This window comes from Diadema antillarum, unplaced genomic scaffold (genome assembly GCF_040938485.1).
Source record: "Diadema antillarum isolate AM-2024a unplaced genomic scaffold, OU_Dant_1.0 seq00001350_RagTag, whole genome shotgun sequence".
NCBI classification, from domain to species: Eukaryota; Metazoa; Echinodermata; class Echinoidea; order Diadematoida; family Diadematidae; genus Diadema; species Diadema antillarum.
The window spans coordinates 559582-584014 of record NW_027272115.1 but is presented as its reverse complement, the minus strand read 5'-3'; the positions used below and the strand labels follow the sequence as shown (position 1 = coordinate 584014).

The window sequence follows — 24433 nt, the reverse complement described above, 5'->3', positions numbered from 1 at the left end:
GGTCATGGGCCAATAGTCAAGGGTCAAAGGTCAAGGTCAACTCCTCAAAATTTTACTGTTTCCCTCATATACTAGTATATGCAATGCTTGCATTATTAGTTTTAAAACTTAATATATACATGTATTATCTAATGGAGATTCTCTGGGAAATTTCCAGCCAGAAGGGCAAAGGTAAGGGTCAAAGGTCAGGTTTAAACTAAAAAAAAATCTTTCTTCATACCTTGAAAATTACTCAATGTATAAACTTATAACAGGGTTGGTCAGAAGTCAAGTAAAATCCTCAATTCCCCGAATATGTGTACCTGCACTCTTAGACAATTATAGCAAACCCAGTTTGAAGAAAGTGAACATTCAAGGCATTTCTGACAAACCGGTCATATCAATGTTTTGCCAGTTATGTGAAACTGTCATCACACATTGTGAAGACATGTACTATACACCTATTTTGAGAATCATGCATTATGGCGGAGGCATCGGTCGCTATAGCGACATTTCTAGTTCCCTATAGTCAAACGGTTGTTAACCTACATGAAATTAGAAATGAGAAAATGATCGTACAACGATTTTAAATCATCCCACTTTCAGTGTCTAATGGAATAGGGTAATGGCAATAATCTATACTCTAAAAACAAGGGATATTAAAAAATAATCGAACAAGCTGGTTTGATGTAAGCACTTATTTCGCTATGCTTTCGTAAAACGTCCCTTTCCTTCCTTTCATAGTTTTCGTTTCTAGGTTGTTTAAGAAGACCAACACTTTCAATATACAGGGACCTCATTACAAGCTTTGCTTTTTAGTAGGTCCCCACATTTCATGTTTGTTAAATTGTCTTCTCTTGTATTTTTTGTAATTTACGACGCTATGTTCAATCTTATGTTCAATCGATCGTATCATGTTTGATGTTTTGAAAAACAATAAAATCAAATCAAATCAAATCAAATGTTAAAAACAAGCCTCAACAGTCTTAGCAAAAGCAATTTAATTTGGCCACAAAAAAAAAATGACTTCCACTGCAACAGGGTACGAAAAATTGTAAAAATTCGTAATCCTTTGCGCATCACGCGTTTCTGCATTGACTAAACATAGAATTGTTTTGAATAATAGCAACAGTCCTAGACAGATCTTCAAGAAAGAACGACACGTGTCAGGGGGGAAATGTTAACTTACTGCAGAGTAAATAAAGGCTCTCTGTAGACTCGTTTCAACGAGATTGAAAAATGAGAAATAATGGAATCATAATTAAAACACATTCACATACGTTTGCAAATCAATACTCACATGGTTAATGATAAAATTACCACATATTGATAATACAAAGAGAAATGTCACATACCTGACATGACGATGCAGAGGAAATGGCTGTTAAGAAGAAACTATCGGGCAAGTTACGGAATGATAGACACAAGTGCGAAAGCCTCGACATATTGCACACCCATCGGGCCAAGTCTTCTGCCATCAAGGACTCGTGTTCAAAACCGTCGTCCAAGCTGTCAACAGACCAATGCAGTTCTTGAATCTATGAAAACAAAACAAAACAACAAATCAAGAAACAAAATAAAAATCAGAAGGATCAGGCAAAAAGGTAAACATATGAACAAGTCAAAACATCAGCGTAGAAACAAATGAATTAGATGGGCTGTAGCAAGCGTAAATGGCTAATGAATTAATTGCTCAAGCCAAATAAATGTTTAAGGGTCTATGCTGATGTTATATCATTCATTTTCTCTGACTTGTATCATTCAATAATGTGCCACAATAGTTATTTCTTTAATCAACCCCTTTCTAGTTTTGACTATGCATTTACCAACATAATGATTATCTGACCACCACGCAATTTCTTTATCAAAATATTGTGTAGTAATTGAATGGGTTACGGAGCCCCTCAAAATGATACTTAAGGTCAGGAAAGTTGCCGTTATGTGTGCTATCGAGGTTGTGGCTTGTGAGCATTTTGAACTTTTCGGTATTCAAACAAGTCATTAAATCGAACAACAATAAAAACAAGAACAAAGGAAAAAGAAATGCAGGAAGAAAAACAATAATTATATCACATTTCCTTGAAGATGCTTTCATCCAAAGGCCTTCATGGAATGCCTTAATGTTGGGGGTGAATCATTGGCGTAAACAATAATTCCTCTTAGAAAGATGTGAAGTTGGTGAGCATGGAGATTACCATTCAAAAGAAAGGGCTTCGGTGTCAAGTTAAGAAAAAGTAATTTTCCTTTTCAACAAATGAGCAAAAGTGCACAGTTGACTTACCTGGGATATATGGTGATCGTCTTAATATGTGTGAGTTGTATCGTGTGTGCATGCATGTTGTATAATATACTAAGGCTGACAGGTTTTTCTTTTAAATTTTATAGGGAAGTGAAATTACACTCTTGCATCTTCATTCTATTTCCCCCTAGGTTTTAAGCTTGATGGCCATATTACAGTCTCAGGGGTAGGGTGTGTCAGCAGCAGCAGCATAATTGCTTACCTGATTTTCCATCTCTCAAAACAACATTCACATTTTCTTGTTTCTTTATCCCCTGTTTTGTTTTGAATAAATGTTGGGTTAGAATATAACACACACAACAATTCAAAGAATTATATTCGAAGCATCTTTGTAATGTGAAGAAGCTTTTCATCCTCGGTATTCATCTCATGAAACCCTTGATGAAATATTGTCCTTGTGTCTTACCTGACAGTTCGACGCCTCTTTGCCGAGTATCCTGTAGAAATCGGCGTGTAATTGCGAGTTGAGTACTGTCACTTTGTGCAGTACACTGCTTGAACACATACCCTTCGCCAAGTCATACGACACAGTTCTTCCAAAGTTCACATTTGCAATACGCAACGAGTTCTAATGGGAACAAACATCGACTGATTGAAAGTAATAGTAGAGTAATGTAGGAATGTGCAAATAGAGAGAAAAAAAATACAGCCGAGAGGCAATGAATTTTATCAGATTTATATTTCTGTTAAGCCCACTAATCGTACGTACTATACAGTATAGAACACGCTGTGTGACATGGGGTCATCCCAGTAGACCGACACCCACGAGTCATACAGCCCACGAGTTCGACATTGAAAACAGGTCCATGAGTCATACAGCTGCAGCTCACGAGTCATACAGCCCATGAGTTCGACACTACACAAATAAAGCCCATGAGCGACCGACACTAAGTGAAAACAGCCCACGAGTTCGACAGATACAACACGGCGTGTAATGTGTCGGTCTCGTGGGCCTTGTTGGCTGAGTGTCGAACTGATAAGCTGTATGACTTGTGAGCTGTATGACTCTTTGGCTGTTAGACTCGTGGGTGTCGGTCTCGTGATGTGCATCCGTGTGGCATTTCGTTACGATACATATCATATTTTGTACAATCGAGATTAAGTTTTAATGATTAACTACCAATCGCGTTTAAGCAAAATGCAACTTTTCGCAGATGGGTCTGATTTCAATCGACCGTAGAGCGTAGTCGCACTTCTTTCCTAAAACAATATTGAGTCAATACAATCGAACTATAGGCATACGAGAAGAAACTTGACAAAATATGCAAAGGCATCAATAACAATGTAAGACAGGATACAACGTACAGTTTCCGAAACAACTCACAGGTCACTTTATTATACAACTATTAGGAAAAGAAATCGGTTGAGATCAATAAAAATGTGTCACTCACCACTTGGTTACAATGCATCATGAACACAACTCCTGGCTTTGTATGTTCTGACGTATATCGTGATAGGTCGTATTCTCCCCATTTTCCTCCCACTGCCCTAGCAGCCTCCACCGTATGACTTTCAAACGCAACGTCAACGCAAAAATGCCGGTCATCTTTCTTCGTTAAGCCTTTGATAATATCAAGGCCCAAATCTTTTCGGAAGGTTGAGGCGAAGTAGAGAACGTAACGAAATTCTTCATATTGACGAAGAAGAATATTTTTAAACTTCTCGTACTTGGCGCGATCATTGACAAATAAATGCTCAATGTGTACTCCTGCTATATATTCTTGGAACAATTTATGAGGAAACGAAACCGTTGACACAACAAAGGATGGGATGTCGACATCGCGCCGACGTCTCCTATTGATAACATTTGTTTCTATTGTCAAAACTCCGATTTTGCAACATGTTTCCATGGCATCCCGAGATTTCTTGAATTGTTTCTCAGGAAATGAAAGCCTTCTTTCTAATAATCCCTCCAGTGCAGTCCCACCTATGACTTGAATTGCTCTAGAAGCTTCTTTTATATCCCTAACAGCGTCCTTACTGTGTATATTTTCACAATTCTTAGAGACGTAATGCTCTTTCAGAAAAAGAATCATTTCTCCAAAAATCTCCGAAAAAGTTTGCATTCTCTGAATTTCTTGTCTTCTCTCTTCGCTTACGTCTTTCCACATGAGGCAAAGCATTGCGCAGTAGATGGGAAAGGGAGCCATGTACGACCGGATGACATGATTTTCTTCCATGAAACTGAGTAAGGTTTCTGCAAGAACGTCCTCCTTCCATATTCGAAAGTACTTTTTGATGTAAGTGGTTAAATTCTCCTTGCTATATCCTTCGACGACAATAAAAGTATAAGATTCGGCGAGACTCTTGTGCAACATAAATTCATCAGTTCTCCATGGCCTTGAAGTCACAATAACCTTGCATGACTCATATTGCTCTAATCCTAGAATGCGAATGACCTCGCTGCTACTATTTCTATCTATTTTCTCGTTGAACTCATCGAAGCCATCAAACATGAGAAACACTTTACTTAAATTTGTTGAAATATAGTTGTCTATCTGAGCTGGTGTTACTTCGTTCGAGTCAGACAGATATCTCTCCACAATGACACCAATAGTTTTGTCGACAGTGACGTCTCGGAGAGGAATTACGATCACCATGTCCAGATCCTGGAGAATCTTTCCCTGGCTCCAGTCCCAGGCTATTTTTGCACAAAGGGTTGTTTTACCGGCACCTCCCTCACCCTGGATCAAAACGCGTTTTGAAAGATTTCCACTTTTGTCATCGGCCAAGAGATCCTCGTACATTATTGGTGTTTTATGCATGTCACTGCAATTTATTAGACTCAAATTTGTGTAAATTTGGTCTAAGTTAACACGTTCCATAAAGTTGAGTGGATCCACTGTAACCTTCCCTCGTGTCTTTCTGTAATAGGTCTTCAACTCTTCCTTGCATTGGTGAACTTGTTTCGCTGTAAGCGACGGACAACTAGGAAATGAATCTGGAAAGTAAACAAAACGGACATGAAAATATTTAGTCAGTGAAATGTGCATAACGACGAAAGTAGATAATAGATAGTTCCAATTGACACCAATAATGAGTAGATACTCATAACATTAAAAAAAAAAGATGATCAAGAGGTAGTATTGTATAAAGATTGAAAATACATGTAGAATCATTTCTTTTTTCTTTTTTTTTCAGGGAAGGTCCTTAAAAGAAGTGATATTCGTGTTGTTATTTCCTTCAAAATTATTCTAATTACCTTTGTCATTACTCCCTTTCAGGTTGCACTGTTGAATATTCAGTGTGAGGACCAGAGCGTTGGAAAAAACAAACAAACAAAGAAGAACCCCCCCCCCCAAAAAAAAAAAAGGCCCCAAAAATGTTTTTTAAAAAGAGAGAGGGAGGCATTAGGCGTTTTCACATCAACCCGATGTTTCGAAATAGCGCGCTATTTTCTAACTTGGGAAATTAACCCGATCATGAAATAGCGCGCCATATGATTATGTCAATACAAATTAGCGCGCTAATGATCGAGAAAATTTCTCGAGTCCAACTCGGGAAATTTCAAAATAGCAGGATGATTAATTATTTGATAATGTTCGGGCTGATGTAAACAGGAATTGAAATAGCGCTCTAATTTGTGATCTCGAAAATATCTCGAGCTTGGATTTTTATGGGGCTATTTTCTGACTTGGGAAATTAGCGCGATTACGAAATAGCGCGCTATTTGATAATGTTACAAATTAGCGCGCTAATTGAGCGAGAAAATTTCTCGAGTCCAACTCTTGAAATTTCCGAAATAGCTGGATAATTAATGCGAAATAGCGTGCTATTTGATAATGTTCGGGCTGATGTGAATAGGAATTGAAATAGCGCGCTAATTTGTGATCTCGAAAATATCTCGACCTTGGATTTTTATCGGCCTGAAGTGAAACGCCTATTAGGCGTTTTCACATCAGCCCGATGTTTTGAAATAGCGCGCTCTTTTCTGACTTCGGAAATTAACCCGATCACGAAATAGCGCGCTATTTGATAATGTCAACACAAATTTCAGTGGTGCGCTTATTGATTGAGAAAATTTCTCGAGTCCAACTCTAGAAATTTCCGAAATAGCAGGATAATTAATGCGAACTAGCGCGCTATTTGATAATGTTCGGGCTGATGTGAATAGGAAATGCCCCCACCCCCCCCCCCCCCCCCCCTTAGCCCCACCGTTGGTACGGCACTAAGCAAAAATTTACAAGTGTAAAAAGCCCTTTACAGGCAGAACCTCGCATCAACGCAGGTACTTGGCAGTTAAGTCCTGTAAGTCGCTCGTAAGAGAAAACGGATCGGTTTAACAAAGCTCTCACGCAGATCGCACGGAATAAAGTAAGTACTAGGTGTTTCAAAAAACATTTCCCACTTTTGATCATAAATATTTCAAAAACTTTTCATTCGATAAAACTGTCATTGATATGAGTAATAGCTGGATAGTGTACAATTTGGTTGAAGGTAATTTGCACGTGAAATCATAAATCAGTTTCATTAAATCTAAGATTGATTTTGAAGTAAGGTTTCAGATTTTGGTCAAATTTTAACCCTCTGTACAAAAATTGAACTTCGCACAGGAACCAATGATGTGTATGTGAGTGTGTGCTGACAATGGCCCTGAACAATGGACATGCCTGAACCACCTGTTGACTAGGCGTCAGTCTGGCGCTCCCTGGCACATGAATGCTTAATCAATAATTCATGTGGATTGCCCTGGGCACTGCTAGTCTGAATTCATGCACGGTAGAGTGCTTGCAAACACCACATTTCATTCCAGCTGGCAATCATTTTCAAATTTTGCTTCTGACATATCACTAAATTTGGGACATAAATAAGCATGAATGATCTAAAGTTCCTCATTTTAATACAACTGTCTACTAATTAAATAGTCTGACAAATTTTTCACTTTTTCGATAAAAAGAGATCATTTTTGGTAAAGAGTTCAGCAGCATTTATCATTGGGGCGATTTGTTTCAGAGTACATTTATTTAAGGCTCCATATACACAAGTGTATATATATACTCTAATTGATTGTCTTTACTTCCCGTCACCACGTTTACGATACAACAGAAGGTATTCATTGTAATTTTGTTTTTCAGAAGTAGGGAGAGCACTGACGCGACTCTACGACAGTATCGACAGGCGTTTGACTTTACACAGATACTGCCAGAGGCTGAATAAAGACTAGCTGTGATAGTGGAATTTCTCATGAATATACTAATGATGCACAGGATAGAGTGTGTTAGAGAAGGTGCGGCGCGCTCGAGAGTATTGACAATGGTGCGACATGCACGAGGCGCAGCCGAGTGCATGTTTGCAACTGTTGTCAATACTCGAGAGTGAGCCGCACCTTCACTAACGGCACGAAATAATCCTGTGCATCATTAGTTTTATAAAATGGGTCGAAAACTAACAGCATTATTCACGTACCTTTGTGGGTCAATACCAGTCAGCTACATGTAGCACTCGCTCAAAAGTCAAGATGTCCGAAGATGTTCGTCCCAAACATTTACGCACGTCGCACTCGGAAATCCCGCACACTGTACTGTACGTACGTATAAGAGTATACGTACGCCACGTACTGTTATGCACAAGAAAGGCCGCCGGCTGTTGTGGCAGCCCGCGGCCCGAACTAGAAGTTGTTTACAGGATTGACAGCGCGTATAGTAGCGCGTGACGCACTTGTAACAACTGATTGAGTGCGCACTGCTAGTGTAAAACATTGTGACGTACGTCAGGCCAGGGAGGTGGAAGAGAGACTCTTCTTAGTGCTTACTTGAAGAAAATAATGCACGCACACGTGACTCATTTCAGCGCTTCCAATTGGCTACATTCTTGAACCCATTTTATAATGAATAATGAAGCATTCAAACCCTGGCCATTGTTCAGGACCATTGTCAGGGTGTTAACCACACACTCCCATACACACCCATTGACCCCTGTGCAAAGTGAAATTTTGTACAGAGGGTTGAAAATAGAGCAAAGTCTGGAACCTAACTGTGAAATTAATCATGGATTTCATGAAACTTATTTATGCTGTCATATTTAAACCACCTTCAACCAAATTGTACACTATTCAGCTATCACTCATATTAATGGCAGTGTTATCTGATATATAGTTTTTGAATTATTAAGAATCAAAAGTGGGAAATGTTTTTTGAAACACCTAGTAGCACGCGTCTAGCAAGTAAGAGACAAGTGCGAAACTCGCAAACATTCTTGTCCGCCCGAAGAAAAATTATCCTGCGTGCTGGAAATCCCTACTATACGGAAGCTTATAAGTGCCAACCAGATGACGAGATAAGAAGACGAGAAGACAAGCTAAATACCGAGAAGCCGAGTTATTGGAACTCGGCAAGTCGACTTGTTTGGGTCAAGAAGACACGAAGCCGAGTTATTGAAACTCGGCACGTTGATTTCTTTTGGACGAGAAGACAAGATGATGAGTTGTCGAAACTCAGTAAGTCGATTTGTTTGGGACAATAAGACAATATGACGGGTTGTTAGATCTCGGAAAGTCGACTTGTTTTCGATATGAAAACAAGATGACGAGTTTTTAGAATTAAGCTAGTCTATTTGTTTGGGACAAGGAGACAATATGATGAGTTGCCGAAACTTGGCAAGTCGACTTATTTTTGACAAGAAGAAAAGATGACAAGTTGGTTAAACTCGGAAAGTCGACTTGTTTTCGACATGTAGACAGGATGACGAGTTTTTAGAACTTGGCTAGTCTACTTGTTTTGGACGAGAAGACAAGATGATGAGTTGCTGAAACTTGGCAAGTCGACTTATTTTTTATAAGAAGACAAGATGACGAGTTGTTGAAATTCGGATAGTCTACCTGTTTTGGACAAGAAGACAGGATGATGAGTTGTTTGAACTCGGCGAGTAGACTTGTTTAAGGACAAGAAGTCAAGATTACAAGTTGTTGGGACAAGGAATCAAGAGGACAAGAAGCTGAGTTATTGAAACTTGGCAAGTCGACCTGTTTGGGTCAGAAGACAAGATGACGAGCTGTGTTAGAATGTAGCAAGTAGACTCGTTTGGGATAAAATTTCAAGATGACAAGTTGTTTGGGACAAGAGGCCGAGTTGAAAATCGGCAAGTCGACTTTTTTTTTGGTACATATAGAGACAATATACTCAGTTGTTGAAACTCAGAAATTGACTTTTGGGGGATAAGAAGACAGGATGATGAGCTGTTGGAACTCTCGTAGTCGTTATGTATAGTACAAGAAATCAAGATGACAAGTTGTTTGGACAAGGGGACAAGAAGCCGTGTTGTTGAAACTCGGCAAGTCAATATGTGTGGCGCTCCGTCGGAATGAGTCAAAAGTCGCAAAAAATCAAATCGTAGTTATGCCTATATGTGAATTCTACAGACTCTAAGCTTTACACTGATATGTAATACATCTCATTTCGACATCCCTATAGATCATAAAAATGAATATCAACTACGCTTATGATGTCAGTCCATTTTCTAAATAACGGAGAAAATCGCTCTCAAAGTTCAGGTTATGTTCAAGCTCACAACCTGTTTCTTTCACGGGACGAAACAATACAACAGTCCTGCTTGGCGACGGCGTTTACGCTCCATCGCACGCACAACCGTATAAGGCGATAGCTTGGGTGTGTAAGATAATTAACCAATCGCAGGACAGATCTATCATTAACGATTCTGACCAATACGGTAGTCCGAATGTAAACTTCGGTGCGTTTGTGTCCGTGCCGCTGCCGCCGCATGAATGAGTCGGTACGCGTTGTGTGTCGGCTGCGGTGTAGTTTGCAGCAAGTTTTTAACTCGCAAACAATAGGAAACAGTAGAAAGAAAAAAGGCAGGCAATGCGTATTACGAAAAGCATCTATAGCGAGAGCGTTGATCGCTTCCATTCTCCTCCCATGTTGTTGTCAATGGAAACTATAGAGGATGCGTTTAGCAAGTACCAATACCTAAATCGAACCTGAGAACCTATTGTAGGCGGGCACACAATGCGTCTTACGAGAAGCGTCTTTTAGCGAGGGCGTTGATCGCTTCCATTCTCCTCCCATGTAGTTGTTGTCAATGGAAATTAAAGAGGATGCGTTTAGCAAGTACCAATACCTAGATAGAACTTGAGAACCCATTGTAAGCGGGGGTTCAAAATGAAGTTAATTAACGATAGTCGTCTTTTGAGATTGTATTCTTTGCGTGTACTAAAAACCCTCAAATTACGCACATGGTCGTAATGTTGCAGAACATCAAAGACTGCTTTCGCGTCTGTTCTGCTGCAGCTGTATACCTCCGTAACATTCTGAATTCCCGCCATATTAGGCACATTTCCTTTATAGGCATTGCGTCCACAGTAATTATCGCTTATCAAGCTTGCCAGTGCTGCACATACTATACGTATCAGAAGCAAAGGTTGATGTAGGCCTGACAGCTTCACGTTGGGTTTATAATTATGACTGTATCATGAATATACTTCTTATTCTCGGTCACTTTTGTAATACCATAGCATATAAAGAAACGTTAACTTGTAGCTTAAGCTTATTTGTTTTCCCTCACATTTACAGTTACAATCTTTCTACATTTGTGAAGTTGAGTATAGATAATTATACTGACATACTTGATTATATTCTGAATTAATACTTTACGGAGGCCTTACTCATTTCGTTTTGTATTCACAAACCTTACTAAAATAAATGATTGCTTGATTACTTTCGGCTAAAGGAAACACCGGAAAGGGAACCGCATTTAATGTGTGTGTGTTTGTTTGTTGTTGTTTTTTTAAGGAACCTAAGCTAATAGCGAACCATGTGTGTGAAAACGAACCTTCAGAATAATCAATTGAATCTCCCCCCCCCCCAAAAAAAAAAACCCACACAAACAAACAAACAAACAAACATTTCAATGTAATGCGTTGTCAATAGTGATAAAAGGCCCGTTTTTATTTAGTAGTGTGTCTCAGTACTCCTGTGTTTATTTTTAAGGATGTGCCTCTCCTTATGATTGCGAGTGATGTTCAGCTATTTCTTTCCCGCAAGCTTGAAAAGGAAGCAGCTAAAATTCAGGCAAGGAGACGAGTTTTTGTTTTTTTTCCATGAGATACAATCATTAAGACACACAGTACGTTTTATTCCCGAAAGTTGTGTGATTGCTTATGCGCTAAAGAATTGTGTCCATTATATGTATCAGGCACTATACAAAACGGTTGAAATCTGCTGAAAGTCGAACTTTTCATTTCCATTTCAAGCGGGGATAGACTAGAAATTAGTTTGTCTATACTGACAGGAGACACTAGTTTTCCAGTACATACTCCGCATTTAAACAGTCGCCATATTTTCATGGTCAGAATCAGATACACACGTGATATTATCATGAAAATGAAAATACAAAACAACTAAACACGACTTATATGTACAAATATTATGAATTCCAATGAATTATATACCTAACTGTAATAGTCCGCATAAAAAACAAGCACGCCAAACAAATAATTTGATAGAATTAATAGAACACTCAGCGATATCATGCATGGCAGATCAAATCAAGTTCAATTGGTGAGAAAGCTAAATGAAGTTAAAAAGTTGACTTTTTACGTTTCTCTTCCAATTTATGAATACAGAATTACACTATTGAAGCGGATTGTCTCTGTTTGGAACGATCGCCATATAAAGCATTTCTAGTCTTCTGAGCAAATCCGAATCCCTATATACTTTAATTTTTGCTTGATAATGTAATATCACTGGTTATAACTTCAAAAAGGACTTGCAAATTCAAAGTTTCAAACAGTATACTATAACATTACATTGAACACGGTGTATTTCAAAACACATTTTGAATGCGTTGTGTGTTAGCATGTTAATGGAATCAATCTGCCTTTTATTTTCCGTACGTAAAGCGCACAGAAACGAAACCAAATGTTACCAAATACAGTGGAATCCATTGTACGGGGTGGTATTATCATTAGAAGTATATCCCATTCCTTTTTACTTTTATTTGCTTGAAGCAGTAGTCAAACCATGTGTCATTATCGTAGCGACATCACTTAGGAATTACAATGTATGAAGATAATAGTTACTCATTTATTTCACGCTATTATTATAGCATTTACATTTTCCAACTGTTATTGACAGTATTATGGTACTGTATGGTTACGATTACTAATGTTGGTTATGAATTCAAAAGACTGGTTCATTAATCGAACTATGAAGGTAGCTGTTTTGAAAGTAGTTTGGTACAAGTTCGAAACGCAAACGAAATCATCGTCATAGGGGAACTGATAGCTCTAGAAAACTTGTTTAGGCCAATAAAGATTGCCGTATGCAATCCTTGTAGAAAGTTTTGACTATGGCCATCTTTTGAGTATTTTGAGAAATTATATAAAGAATTATTTGTTTGGATTATGCCAAGAATTAGTTTGAACTATGAGAATAAAAATGCGTGGTTACCTCAAAAATGTCGTAGTTCGATTAGACATGATGGGTAAAGTGAATTCATGACTTGTTGACTAATCTTTGCTGATTGATGATCATTTCTGTATTAAAAACCATCAGATAAGTCTCGTAGATGATACCTCTGTAATTGTAGTCAAAATTCTTTTGAGCGATGAGACGAAAACCAACAAACAAAATGCCATGTATCATCGCTCGAGTTTCCAACATTTGGCGTCACCCGACCAACAATAAGTGACGAATCAAATGGAACATCATATTGTTGGAAAGCGGAATGTGTTACGATTTTTAAATGTTGCGAGCAATTCTTAAAAAAACAGAGAGAAAATGAGGAAAAGTTCAAGAAATGAGAAAAAGCACGTAAATGCAGGCGATCATGTTTGATAGTCAAAGTCAAGATTACAATCGGCCATGCGGATGTATATGATTGCCTTATTTACATGTCTGATTTCTATAAACTATGATATATTTAAATTTAAGTTCCCTTCCCTTCTTGATAAAAGTTGTGTTGGGTTTTCGCTAAAGGCATTTATTAGGACACGCTATAAAAACGACAACAAATGACTACTATACATCAAGAGATGATCTATACATGAACCACAATAATTCTGTACGTTCTGATATAATGCAACTGTTTGTTTGTTTGTTTGTTTGTTTGCTTGTTTGTTTTGAATTACCATGGTCTTTGTCGGGGGAAAGATGAAGAAAAAAAGTAGAGTGTATTACTCTCAAATCCGAATGATTGCGATAAGTGTGTATTCCCGCCCTTTCTATACAGGTAAACGATTCATACTTGGTATGCTAATTATAAAAGCCTTGTGTCACGCAGAAGAACTGATTCCGCGATCACTTTTAACCTTTCATAAAATTCACGTTTTAAGATAGTAACGATAGCTTGTAGGAGATAAAGTAAGTTTAGCTTCCCTGGCTGTGGTTCTGAACACAAAAGGGGACTGAAAAAATCTTTTACAAATTAGCAGACATAATGACGATCCTCCAACACTGTCGCTCCATTACGTCACTAATTCTGCTATCAATGGCGAAAAAAAGAATACTGGTTGCGTGATTATCCACCCCTTGATAGCAGGAAGTTTACCTTTCATTGTTTAAGGCTTCGTTGATGCGGGGTTTACTCGGATACAAGGCGTGAACAGTGTCGTCCGAGTCCTTTCATTCGGAATTCCTCAGAATACACAATTCAATAGGCAATTAGCGCTGCTACTTCGCAAAGCTGTTAGCCAAATTCTTTGCAGACTTGACCTCTCACATGTCAGCTACACGTAACACACGACAAACAGCTATCATTACACACATTCTGAGTTTAGAAAAATGAAGAAACACACTTTTGAGTAGCGACACAGCTTTCTGTCACTTCTTCAAATAGGTCCTACTTCTAAAAAATACACAAATGACAAGAGTCAGAATATCCTCCAAAGGGAACACGAGCTATTTGGGCATTGATAATGTTTGTCGTCCGATTTCTCTCCATGCCGTCGCGGCCCAAACCATCATAAGAAAATAGGGCAATAAGTTTTATTAATCGGGGAAATAAAATTACGCATTACATACATTTGGCTTTAATTATCATACGAATTGTCGAATCTATAAAGACGAGAATAATTGACAACTTAGGCCATGCTATTTATCTCCAAAGATGAACTTTAAACCGCAAGTCACATACCAGGGAACGAAAGTTATAATTATTTGAATGAATTCATTAATAAGGCCAATAAAAATTGTAAAAGTACACACACACATAGAGAGGTTTCAAGTTCGATATGTGATCATGTATTAGCTCATTGATGAAGTATCATAAATTTTGCGTGATCATTTGTTGGAATTAATTTTTTTCAGCGCCATTTGTGCGGCACATCAATCACCACTTCATGAAATGTGGTGCATGTATCAAACGCAACTCGCTAGTCATGCAATCGATAGCCTTGGTCGGCTCACCGTTATTACGTAATTAAGCCCTCGCCGCCGCCGACGCCGCCGCGCGCACCATGCTTTGTTTTGACTTCAATGGGGTCAAGAGCAATGCTTCATTAGCATACGCCCTAGCAACGGAGGCGGAGTTTCACTCGGGCAAGAACAATAGGTGCGAAACGCAACGCAAAGGCGAGCATTCGAAAAAAATGAAACCGAAAAAAAATTGTCGCAGAAAAACTGTGATTTGGGACACTTGTACTCATTCTTACACGCTGAAATTTTCTGTACAAATAGATAAAACGTCAAGGAATCAAAATCCGTCATAAAAAAAATTCGACCCGAGCAGTGCTTCTCCTTCATTTTCGGCTCATTACGGGAAAACTCCCCGTGCGACTTATGACTCATTTTGTTGGAGCGCCACACATATACAGATTTCTTTGCGACATTTGCAACCTCACAGCGTCGTGGATTTGCATACTGAGTTTCTCTTTCACACGACAGTAATCTCTGAGAAAATTGATATCCTTCCTGATTTTTAAGCTATTTGCCATATTCCACAAATTGTTATCATGGAAAAGAATAATGCTGGAATACGTATTTGACAGACAGAAGGCAGCAACTTGCTCTTTAAAGCATCTGAAACTATTTGAAATTATAATTATTGAACTATGGATAAATTGCGACAGTCAGATAATACGTACCTATATGCTTTTCTCTCCAAGCCTCTTCATTTGAGATTTTGAAATTTTGGGGAAAAAACTGAAAATAGATTATGCAACTAATTGGGATTAAAACCAAATCAAAGACTTGCACTATTTAGCCATTCACTCTGGAAATTTAAAATAGAATCACTAAATAAGGGTTTGTGAATTATTCAACCTACAAACAACAATTGGCAAAAGTAATATCAGAAGCATTTCTCAACAAAATGTGATATTAACACATAGCATTGAATCAACAAGGGCGGACTTAGGAGAGGGCATATTTATTTACGGCCACCAGCACTAACTTTTTTTGACAAGCTGCAAGAACTAGAAAAGAAAAGATAACAGAGTCAAGCTTATAGATCGATTTACGGAGGTGGAGGGGAGAAGGCAGCTCAGTTCATAAGCCTGTTACTTATGTGTATTATGGTCGTTCCTTTACTTCTACAGCGATATCATATTTCGCAAACACGATTGCTCCCATCTCCCAGAGCACCCCTCCCCACCAAGCAGGGCCGTATATATCGGGGGGGGGGGGGGTATGTACAATCATCCCCCGCAGGTTTCAGAAATAGTAAAATATATGTCTTCATGATAAATCGCCTGATTTTTCCTCGTGAAGGGTGGGGGAAGGGATTGGGCAGTTGGCAATGAAAATATTGGTGAAAAATATTTTTCCCGGCCCCCAGTAATTCCATTCAAAATGAGAATTATAGCAATATTTACAAAACAATGCTTAGAATAACAGAATATTAAAAACTAAAACAGGACAATTTTGACACGACTTTGCGCGGAAAAGGCCAAAACATCAATAACCAACAAAACATATCAGTTTGCTCCATCCCATAATAATCCCATCATTCCTTCCTTGCACAAAAGAAGGCAATGGTTATCAGAAAAGCTTAGAATCACACACAATTAAGCGTTAAAGAACCACCAGAACGGAGTAATTTTTTTAATTCACCGCGAAAGTACAACGACGTTGTACTTTTTTTAAACTCCTTTTGTACACCTAATGGTATGATTGTGTATATGTGACACTGCACCTCAAAACAAACAAAAAGTCGCCAGACATGAAATTTTAGTTAAGACCATATTCTGAAAGAGCAGACCTTAAGCTTTCAAATGATGTATAACTCAAATCAAATGGACTCTATTAACCTATCTAAATATTGGAAAGAAAGCACAAACTCAGGAAGAGTGTGAACTGAGAAAAGAGGCTCTGAAGTACAGCGTCTATTCAAGCGCTTAATCTTTACCAAACCGTGCTGGCTGTGCGATGAATGGGACAAAAACAGGAAGTAAACCACCCGAGTAACAACAATGAAGGGATTATTGGATTGAACTGAAATTAAGCATGCCTCATTAACACATTCTGTCCATAATTAATGCCAACTTTCAAAGCAGTAGCACTATCCTTTCAAAAGTTACTAGAGTTGAAAGTGAAGAGTGTGGACAAGGTTTTTCAGAAATGAAAAAGGGATTCTAAAGACACACCTACCCACACTATTCTACCAAAAAATGTTCGAGATAAACTGCTAAAAAAACACACTTTCCTGCCCGTTTTATGATACCAAATTTTAGCACAATGTAAAAGAAGACCCACTCTTTCAGAAAATATGAAAAAGTCAAGTTCGGCTAGGTTGACCCATTTCTACTTATTTTCAGTCCTCACGCAAAATCAGTGTGTGCGACTTTATGTTTGTTTTGAGGTGCACGGTCACATATAGTCTTGCATCATTTTTTTTTTTCTGTTTCAATATATCCTTTTCTATCATATTGTTTGTCATATCGTCCATTGATCTGGTTACTACTGATTTTAACGAAACGTTTTGCTCCTTACAACTATGACTGCTTGTTTGTCGTGGTTTTTATACTTATTTTTATGTAACATGATTTTATATTTATATAGTTGGATTGTAAAGGACCTTGATGTAAAACAGCACTCACCTTCTGATCTTGTTATCCTGTCAAAATATGTTGAAATAAGTAAAATAAATAAAAAAGGTCCTTTTTTTACTTCTTATCCAAAACAAGTCGCCTTGCTGCGTTCCTACAACTCATTTTCTTGTCTTCTTGTCCTTAACAAACCGACTTGCCAAGTTCCGACAATTCGTCATCTTGTCATTTTGTCTCAAGATATAAAAGTCTACTTGCCGAGTTCAAATAACTCATTATCTTGTCTCCTTGTCCAAAACAAGTGGACTGCCCGAGTTTCAACAACTCGTCATTTTGTCTTCTTGTCCCAAACAAGTAGACTAGCCGAGTTTCAACAACTCGTCATCTTGTGTTCTTGTAAAAAATAAGTCGACTTGCCAAGTTTCGGCGACTCATCTTGTCTTCTTGTCCCAAACAAGTAGACTAGCCAACTCGTCGTCTTGTCTTCATGTCGAAAGCAAGTCGACTGTCCAAGATCCAACAACCCGTCATATTGTCTTATTGTCCCCAACAAATCGACTTGCTGAGTTTCGACAACTCATCATCTTGTCTTCTCGTCCAAAAGAAATCAACGTGCCGAGTTTCAATAACTCGGCTTCGTGTCTTCTTGACCCAAACAAGTCGACTTGCCGAGTTCCAATAACTCGGCTTCTCGGCATTTAGCTTGTCTTCTCGTCTTCTTATCTCGTCATCTGGTTGGCACTTATAAGCTTCCGTACTACTAGTAACAATCTCGCGTTGCTTGACGGGAAAGATGTGACACGGCCTTTAGAAAGTTCCCACACGGGGTTCCGTGAGGGAATTCTAAAGCAATCATAATGGCAAGGGTAGACAAGGCGCACGGGTGGAGAGCGACCGAGGCATGACAGCATATAGTAGTAGTACACGTAGGCCTCGTAAATTTTGAGCTTTTGACCTTGAGCATGACAATGTGCATCCAAAAGTTAACAGGGACAACTTCTACTCACGATACCTCATTTTTTTTTTTTTTTTTTTTTAGTTACGCTGTCCACAAAATTGATTACGGACGGATGGACAAACGGAAGGACGGACGGATGAAAGAATTGATGGATGGACGGATGGAAGGACAACCCGAAAACATAATGCCTCCGGCGACACTTCCTGGCGAAGGCATAAAACCATAAATGTTATGTTTGCCTTTCCTCTTCAAGATGGTTATATTGAACTATAACTGGATACAATTCCATGATGAAGAGGGGGGGGGGGGGGCAGAAACGTACCAAAAAGAAGATGTTATGAATTTAAAACTCGCTGTTCCTATCTATGAGCAATGGAGTTATTGCTTTTGTCATTTTTTTCAGAAGAAACCGTAATGCAATGGATTTAGATTTTGTTGTTGTTGTTGTTGTTTTATATTTTTTTATGTGTGTGTGTGTGTGTGTGTGTGTGCTTACCCATTATCAATCCTTCCCGGTCATATGACTGTTTTCTGTATAGTCTCCAGCAAGGAGTCCAGCCACATGCTGTAAAAGATAACATTAAAAATATTAACATTAACAACACGAGATGAAAATAGTAAAACCGAGCATCACACACATACGCCTGCATACCATTACACATTACATTCATTATTTTTTTAAACTCATATGTGTAATTGACGAATGACGATGATGGACGTTTAAAAGTCAATAAGAAAAAAAAATGGTAGCGTCTTGTCTCCAACAGGCACGTGTCTGACAGTAATTTCTTGAGTATCCCAGATTTCACTAACGTGCTTTATACGACTACATTATTTCTTACTCTTTCTTGTTTTCTTGCAACTTCTATTATGAGTATAAATCAGTAACTAATTATGCAGAATGTGATGACAAGCATTATTAATACTCTAAACACACAATGAATTTGAAAGGGGGGTTACAGTTTTACAGTCTTTGCGTAGTTTACAAGATGTGCTGACGCGTCTTCATTGAATGTATATTGAGTATTATTAACTTCTATTTGAAGAGCTTGCAACCACAAGGAGCTAAATTCATTAGAAAAATAATGGATCTAGCGTCTTTGGAAGCAAGCTCTTAATTTGATAACCATAAATTACCGAGCAAATCAAAATGTCATACTCTTTCGTAGGTAGTTCGGCTGGTACTTTTGCAGACATAGTCCTACAAGAAGAAATAGGATGATAACGGCAACATGAAGACCAGAGGCTAGTCCAATGATGAGATCAAACTTATCACCTTTTCCTGAATTTTTAAAAAGAGAGTTTTGTAACACATTATTTACTACTTTACTACAAGGATACAATAATACACAATAGTTATTTCAATCAGTTTTTTGTTCATTGATAACACTGTGAGAAGTTGTGATGGCGTACTTTCCCCTCCCTGGCCCTCCACCCTCCCTCTCTCTCTCTCTCTCTCTCTCTCCCTTTCTTTCACTCTCGTTCTCCCTCGTGTATTTGTATTTGCCGAAGAAAAATGAATTAAATTGCGTCCTGGAACAAGTACTTTTCTCAATGATACCAGCACTGCTCCTTCATTCAACATATTGTATGGTAAGATAATAGTTTAAGGTTGTATTCTTATTCTCCATTCTTATTCTTGTATCAAAATTATATTTAGTAGTACCAAAAGGTGATTATTAATGTTGATATCTTTGAGAAACACAAAACTGGCAACGTTTCACGTAACCTGATATAGACAGAACAGAGATTCCCGTAGTCCACGTTCCATTCAGCGAGTCACCTGTAGCCACGCACAAGAAGGTTTGCTCTGTCCCATATTTGGCTGAAACGATGATTGTCTCGAACCTCTCGTATGTGTCGTCAGGTAGCGTTGTCTGTTGCGAAACCACGGAATTCAGTCTCTTTCCAGTCTCCTCCGTCCACAGCATGGAAATGTTAGGTTTGAATCCACTCACGACACACGTGAGGTTGAACGAATGGCTATTGGGGGGAGTTTGGTATGAACGCAGACCCTGATCTGTCAGGCTCTCACGGACGCATTCCTCGATCACTTGCCTTGACGCCATCGCTACAATAAGAAAACAAATTTGGTATACGAGAGACTTTCTAAACTAATGTCAACTTCGCTTTTGTTGGGCTATTGATTTAAGGTGGAAATGTATCTGTGGAAGAAATGAAACATATTACAGGTTTTCCCGCCCAATTTCATCAGATTTTCATTTGAATTAATGAAAAGGCGTTCACATTCAAGTGATTTTGGTCACTGCTCTACTCTCACGGTTCATTTTAATTCTTTGAGTATTCAATTTCATTTCATATCGTTCGTTTTAGATTTTATTCATTCAACTTAATAGAGAGGAATTCGTTCAGTTTAACGACTCAAAGTTGGCATTTTTATTTCGTGACAGCTGGACAGACGTTCGAATTCGTGTCAAAAAAGGCTCTTAGAAGTTGTGTATGGTGACTGAATTCCGACGTTCAAAGTGTGAAGTTGTTTTCCTATAAATGAAATTGAAACAGATCTCACCAAAGGTTATATCGCCAAATTTGCTGGATTTCAAGATCGTGCTGCATCCACTTATTCTGTCCGAATTTGAGATGTTCACGCAAACTCTGTATAGCAATTAGCTAAAATCGTCTATAAATAAAATGTAAATATATGTGTTTGAAAGTTGGGTTATACGAGTTATTAGCTAGTATGAGTAAAGGATCAGTTTTCATGGCTTATTGAGTTTGCATATTTAAACAGCTGAGTAACTACAAAGAATAAAAGCAACAACGAAGTAGATTGCCCATATTTTTTAATTGTTTGCCTTATCGTAAATTTTAATTCCTTAACGCTCTGCACGGCGGTACTGATGCGAATTTGAATGCGTTGCACTTGCATTTTTTAATTTGAATGCCCTTCTTCACTCTTGTGAGAGAAACTCATGAAATCGCATGATGATGAAATAAAATTGAATGAGCTAGTTCACTTTTTGAAAGTCAATCTCGGGGATCATTCAAATTCACTCGAACTTGAATGACCGCATTGTTAAAATCGAATGCAAATGCGATGGGATTGGGCGAGATAACATATACTTAATGGCAATGTAGGACGATAAACAATTCCTGTCGTGTTCTATTCCTTTCATCTACTTCGTTAAACGCAATGTAGCAGGACTTTTTGTCTATGGGATGGGATATAACTAAGAATTACAGCAAGGTGTGTTTTGCCATCATGCATTCATTTCAATGATGAAGTAAGAATATGATAAAACAGAGAGAGAGAGAAAAAAAAACTATGATGATGACAAATAACCTTATCCAATCCATTAATAGGACTCTCATTTGTTTTTCATTATTCACAACCTCAACTTTTAAAGTCTACGTTACTGGCAGTATGAAAAAGAAAAAAAAAACACTCACAGTTAACTGTCACGAAGGTGGAATTCTCCAAAGTCTCAAAATCAATCAAAGCCACTTGGCAATTGTAGAGACCCTCATCTGCTACCTCCAAGTCTGTAATGACGAGGCTGAAGTTCATGTTCATTTTGAAGCGTTCCTCCGTGCTCTCGAAGCTCCCATCGAAGAATCCAGCCTTGGTCTCCTGGCCCGAAATGGTCTCCTTGATCCAGTACACAGCTAGAGGCTCCTCCGGAATGTCACACGGCAAACTGATGTCTTCTCCTTTCCATCCTAGAACGTCGGGGACTGTACTTACCACTGAGGCTACAAGATGAAAACCGAGAAAGTAAGCGCCATGCATAAAGAGAGTCTAACCACTCTTTGCCAACTCATAGCAGCAATCTCCGTAATGCCATGGTACGAGGAAAATATTCTACGCAGCAGAAAGATCATGTGATATAAATGAATGCACCAATTTGTTCAACATGAACTGCGGGAAATGTCATACACACAAGCACACACACAAACAAACAAACAAACAAACAAACAAACAAACAAATCCAAACTCTCTATCCAAAATACATTATTCACTTTTTTGTTTGCTTGATACTTGTCGATTTTTCCTCGCATAAAAGCACAGTATAATGATGATCAATCTTTCACGTATGTTTTCAAATCTTAAAAAAGCAGGGTGATCTTAATTATTCTTACAGTTCATAAGGTCATGCATAGGACATACGAACGAAACGTACAATTTTATTTATCATTTCAGTTTTAGAGTTTGACATGAAACGGGGTTGAGCGCTGACGGCACCCAACGCTACATTTCCGGTGTGTTATTACTGTCAAGATCATGTGTAATTGTGTATAGATAGGATTACATCGTTCAATATGGTTTAGTAAAACTAACAATACTGGGAAATATATTATTTTATTTTATCTATGCATTTTCAATCAAACCTTCTGAAAAGAGTTTATTTCTTGGGTACTGTGGTCTACTTTGGAAATATTTTCTCTTTTCTTTTGTAATCCCAATACAGTATATCTGTCTAGTAAATATACTCGTTCCGAATACTACAGAACCGTAAGTAACCGTTTGCAAAACATACATTGGGCCTAAATATTAAGTTTATGAAGGTGATTTTCCAGTCAGAAATGACATCACACCAGGTCCTCTAAAACGCCTTATCGCTGGGTTATCTTCTTAATAGCTACAAACGTATAAAGACCGGCAGAGACTTTGAGACTTTTGAGGTATCCTACTGCTGTCACACTTTCAAGATTGTGATCATATTACATTTTAAGAACTATATGATGGGCACTGTAATTGCTTATACAAGCGACTTCCATTTTATCAATCGAAACGATTCCCCCTTTATGTCACATTTTAAGATGTACTTACGAACGCTTCAAGCGTTCGTAAGAGCATACATATCTCACTTGGGGTAGAATTCGGGTATTTTTGATATTCCTGTTTAATGTTAAGGGTTTTTTTTCTCAAATAATATGAGTTTGTGTATTATTATCGTCAACAATTAACTTTGCATTTTTTCATTTATATAGAATATTGTGTTGATGTCATAATGTAAAAAAGAATGTCCTTGATTTGTTATTTTGTGTTTGTTGAACTGTTATATTTTGTCATTCTGTTGCAGGGCCCCCTAGGATAACAGTGTTTAAACCATTGATGGGGCTACCCTGGGTAAAGAAAACTGAATAAATAAATAAATAAATAAATAAATAAATAAATGTCAGCACTCCTGTCATAACATTAACAGATCTGTGTATTCAGCGTAAAGGGAGATCTCATATAGATTACACAATGTCTGGATGCCAAAGGATGAATCTTGTTTGTTTATTTGTTTGTTTGTTTGTTAGGTTTTTTTTTTGGGGGGGGGGTGGTTTAACCTTATTTCAAGCTTACTGGATCACAATCTTGATGTTGTAACTCTTGCATCCTAAAGGGTTTCGAAATATTTGAAATTACTCCCAAAATGGCCGCGGAAATCTGAAATGTCTATGTATTTCCTTATAAATGGTGAAAACAATGAACCCAAAAGTGAAGTTATACCTTTTTCGAGAGTGCTGAATCTGAATCTGGATGATGAAATTTTGCATTCGTGAGGATCGTAAGATATTCAAAATGACCCAAAAAAAAATACATTCCCATATATTTCCTTCGAAAACTTTGATGGTATCAATCTATTTTGGGGATGCTGAATCCAAATATGGAGGAAGCAACTCTTCCGCTTTTTAGATATTCAAAATGGTTGCCAGAAATTTACATTTCTTACTGTGCATCACAAACCAACAAAAAGTCGCACACCTTTATTTTGCGTGAGGATTCAAAATAGGTGAAACGGTTCAAGCGAGTCAATCTTGAATTTTTTTTTTTTTTTGGGGGGGGGCATTTTCTGAAAGAGATATTCTTCCTCTACATATCCTATCATTTAGGATCATACAAAATGAATTGGAAATTGTGTTTTCAGCAGTTTTTACAACTCTTTTTTATGTATAGAATTGTGATCAGGTAATATGTCTTAGAGACTCTATTTCATTTCATGAAAATCCCTTGCACACAATTTACTTTCAACTCATAACTTTGGAAAGGATGATGCTACTGCTCTTAAAGTTGGCATTAATGATTAAAAAAAAATGTGTTATTAAATCATTCTCTATTTCAGTTTAATCTGAAAATCCTTTGACTGTTGTTGCTCATGCAGGTGGTTTGCATCTTGTTTTATGTCCCATGCATCGCACAGCTAGCATGGCTAGGTTAAGATAAACCATGTACTTCAAAGCCAGAGTGTGTGTTTTCTTTCCAGTATTTAGATTAGTTAGGAGAGCCCATTTGAATTGAGTAATT

The 24433-nt window shown here is 38.0% G+C and overlaps 1 protein-coding gene across 2 annotated transcripts in view; it reads right to left on the bottom strand.

The window, feature by feature from the left end:
- Positions 1-24433, bottom strand: part of LOC139708582 (uncharacterized) — a 30949-nt gene that overhangs the window by 3288 nt on the left and 3228 nt on the right. The window contains exons 2-8 of one of the 2 annotated variants that reach the window (XM_071620519.1): positions 21589-21891; positions 19907-20248; positions 19337-19459; positions 18674-18742; positions 3670-5219; positions 2685-2846; positions 1335-1517 (exon numbers count right to left, since the gene is read on the bottom strand). In XM_071620519.1, the coding sequence (XP_071476620.1) occupies positions 1335-1517; positions 2685-2846; positions 3670-5219; positions 18674-18742; positions 19337-19459; positions 19907-20248; positions 21589-21891 (2732 nt within the window). The remainder of the gene's footprint in view (positions 1-1334; positions 1518-2684; positions 2847-3669; positions 5220-18673; positions 18743-19336; positions 19460-19906; positions 20249-21588; positions 21892-24433) is intronic. The other variant, XM_071620520.1, reaches the window with a different exon arrangement.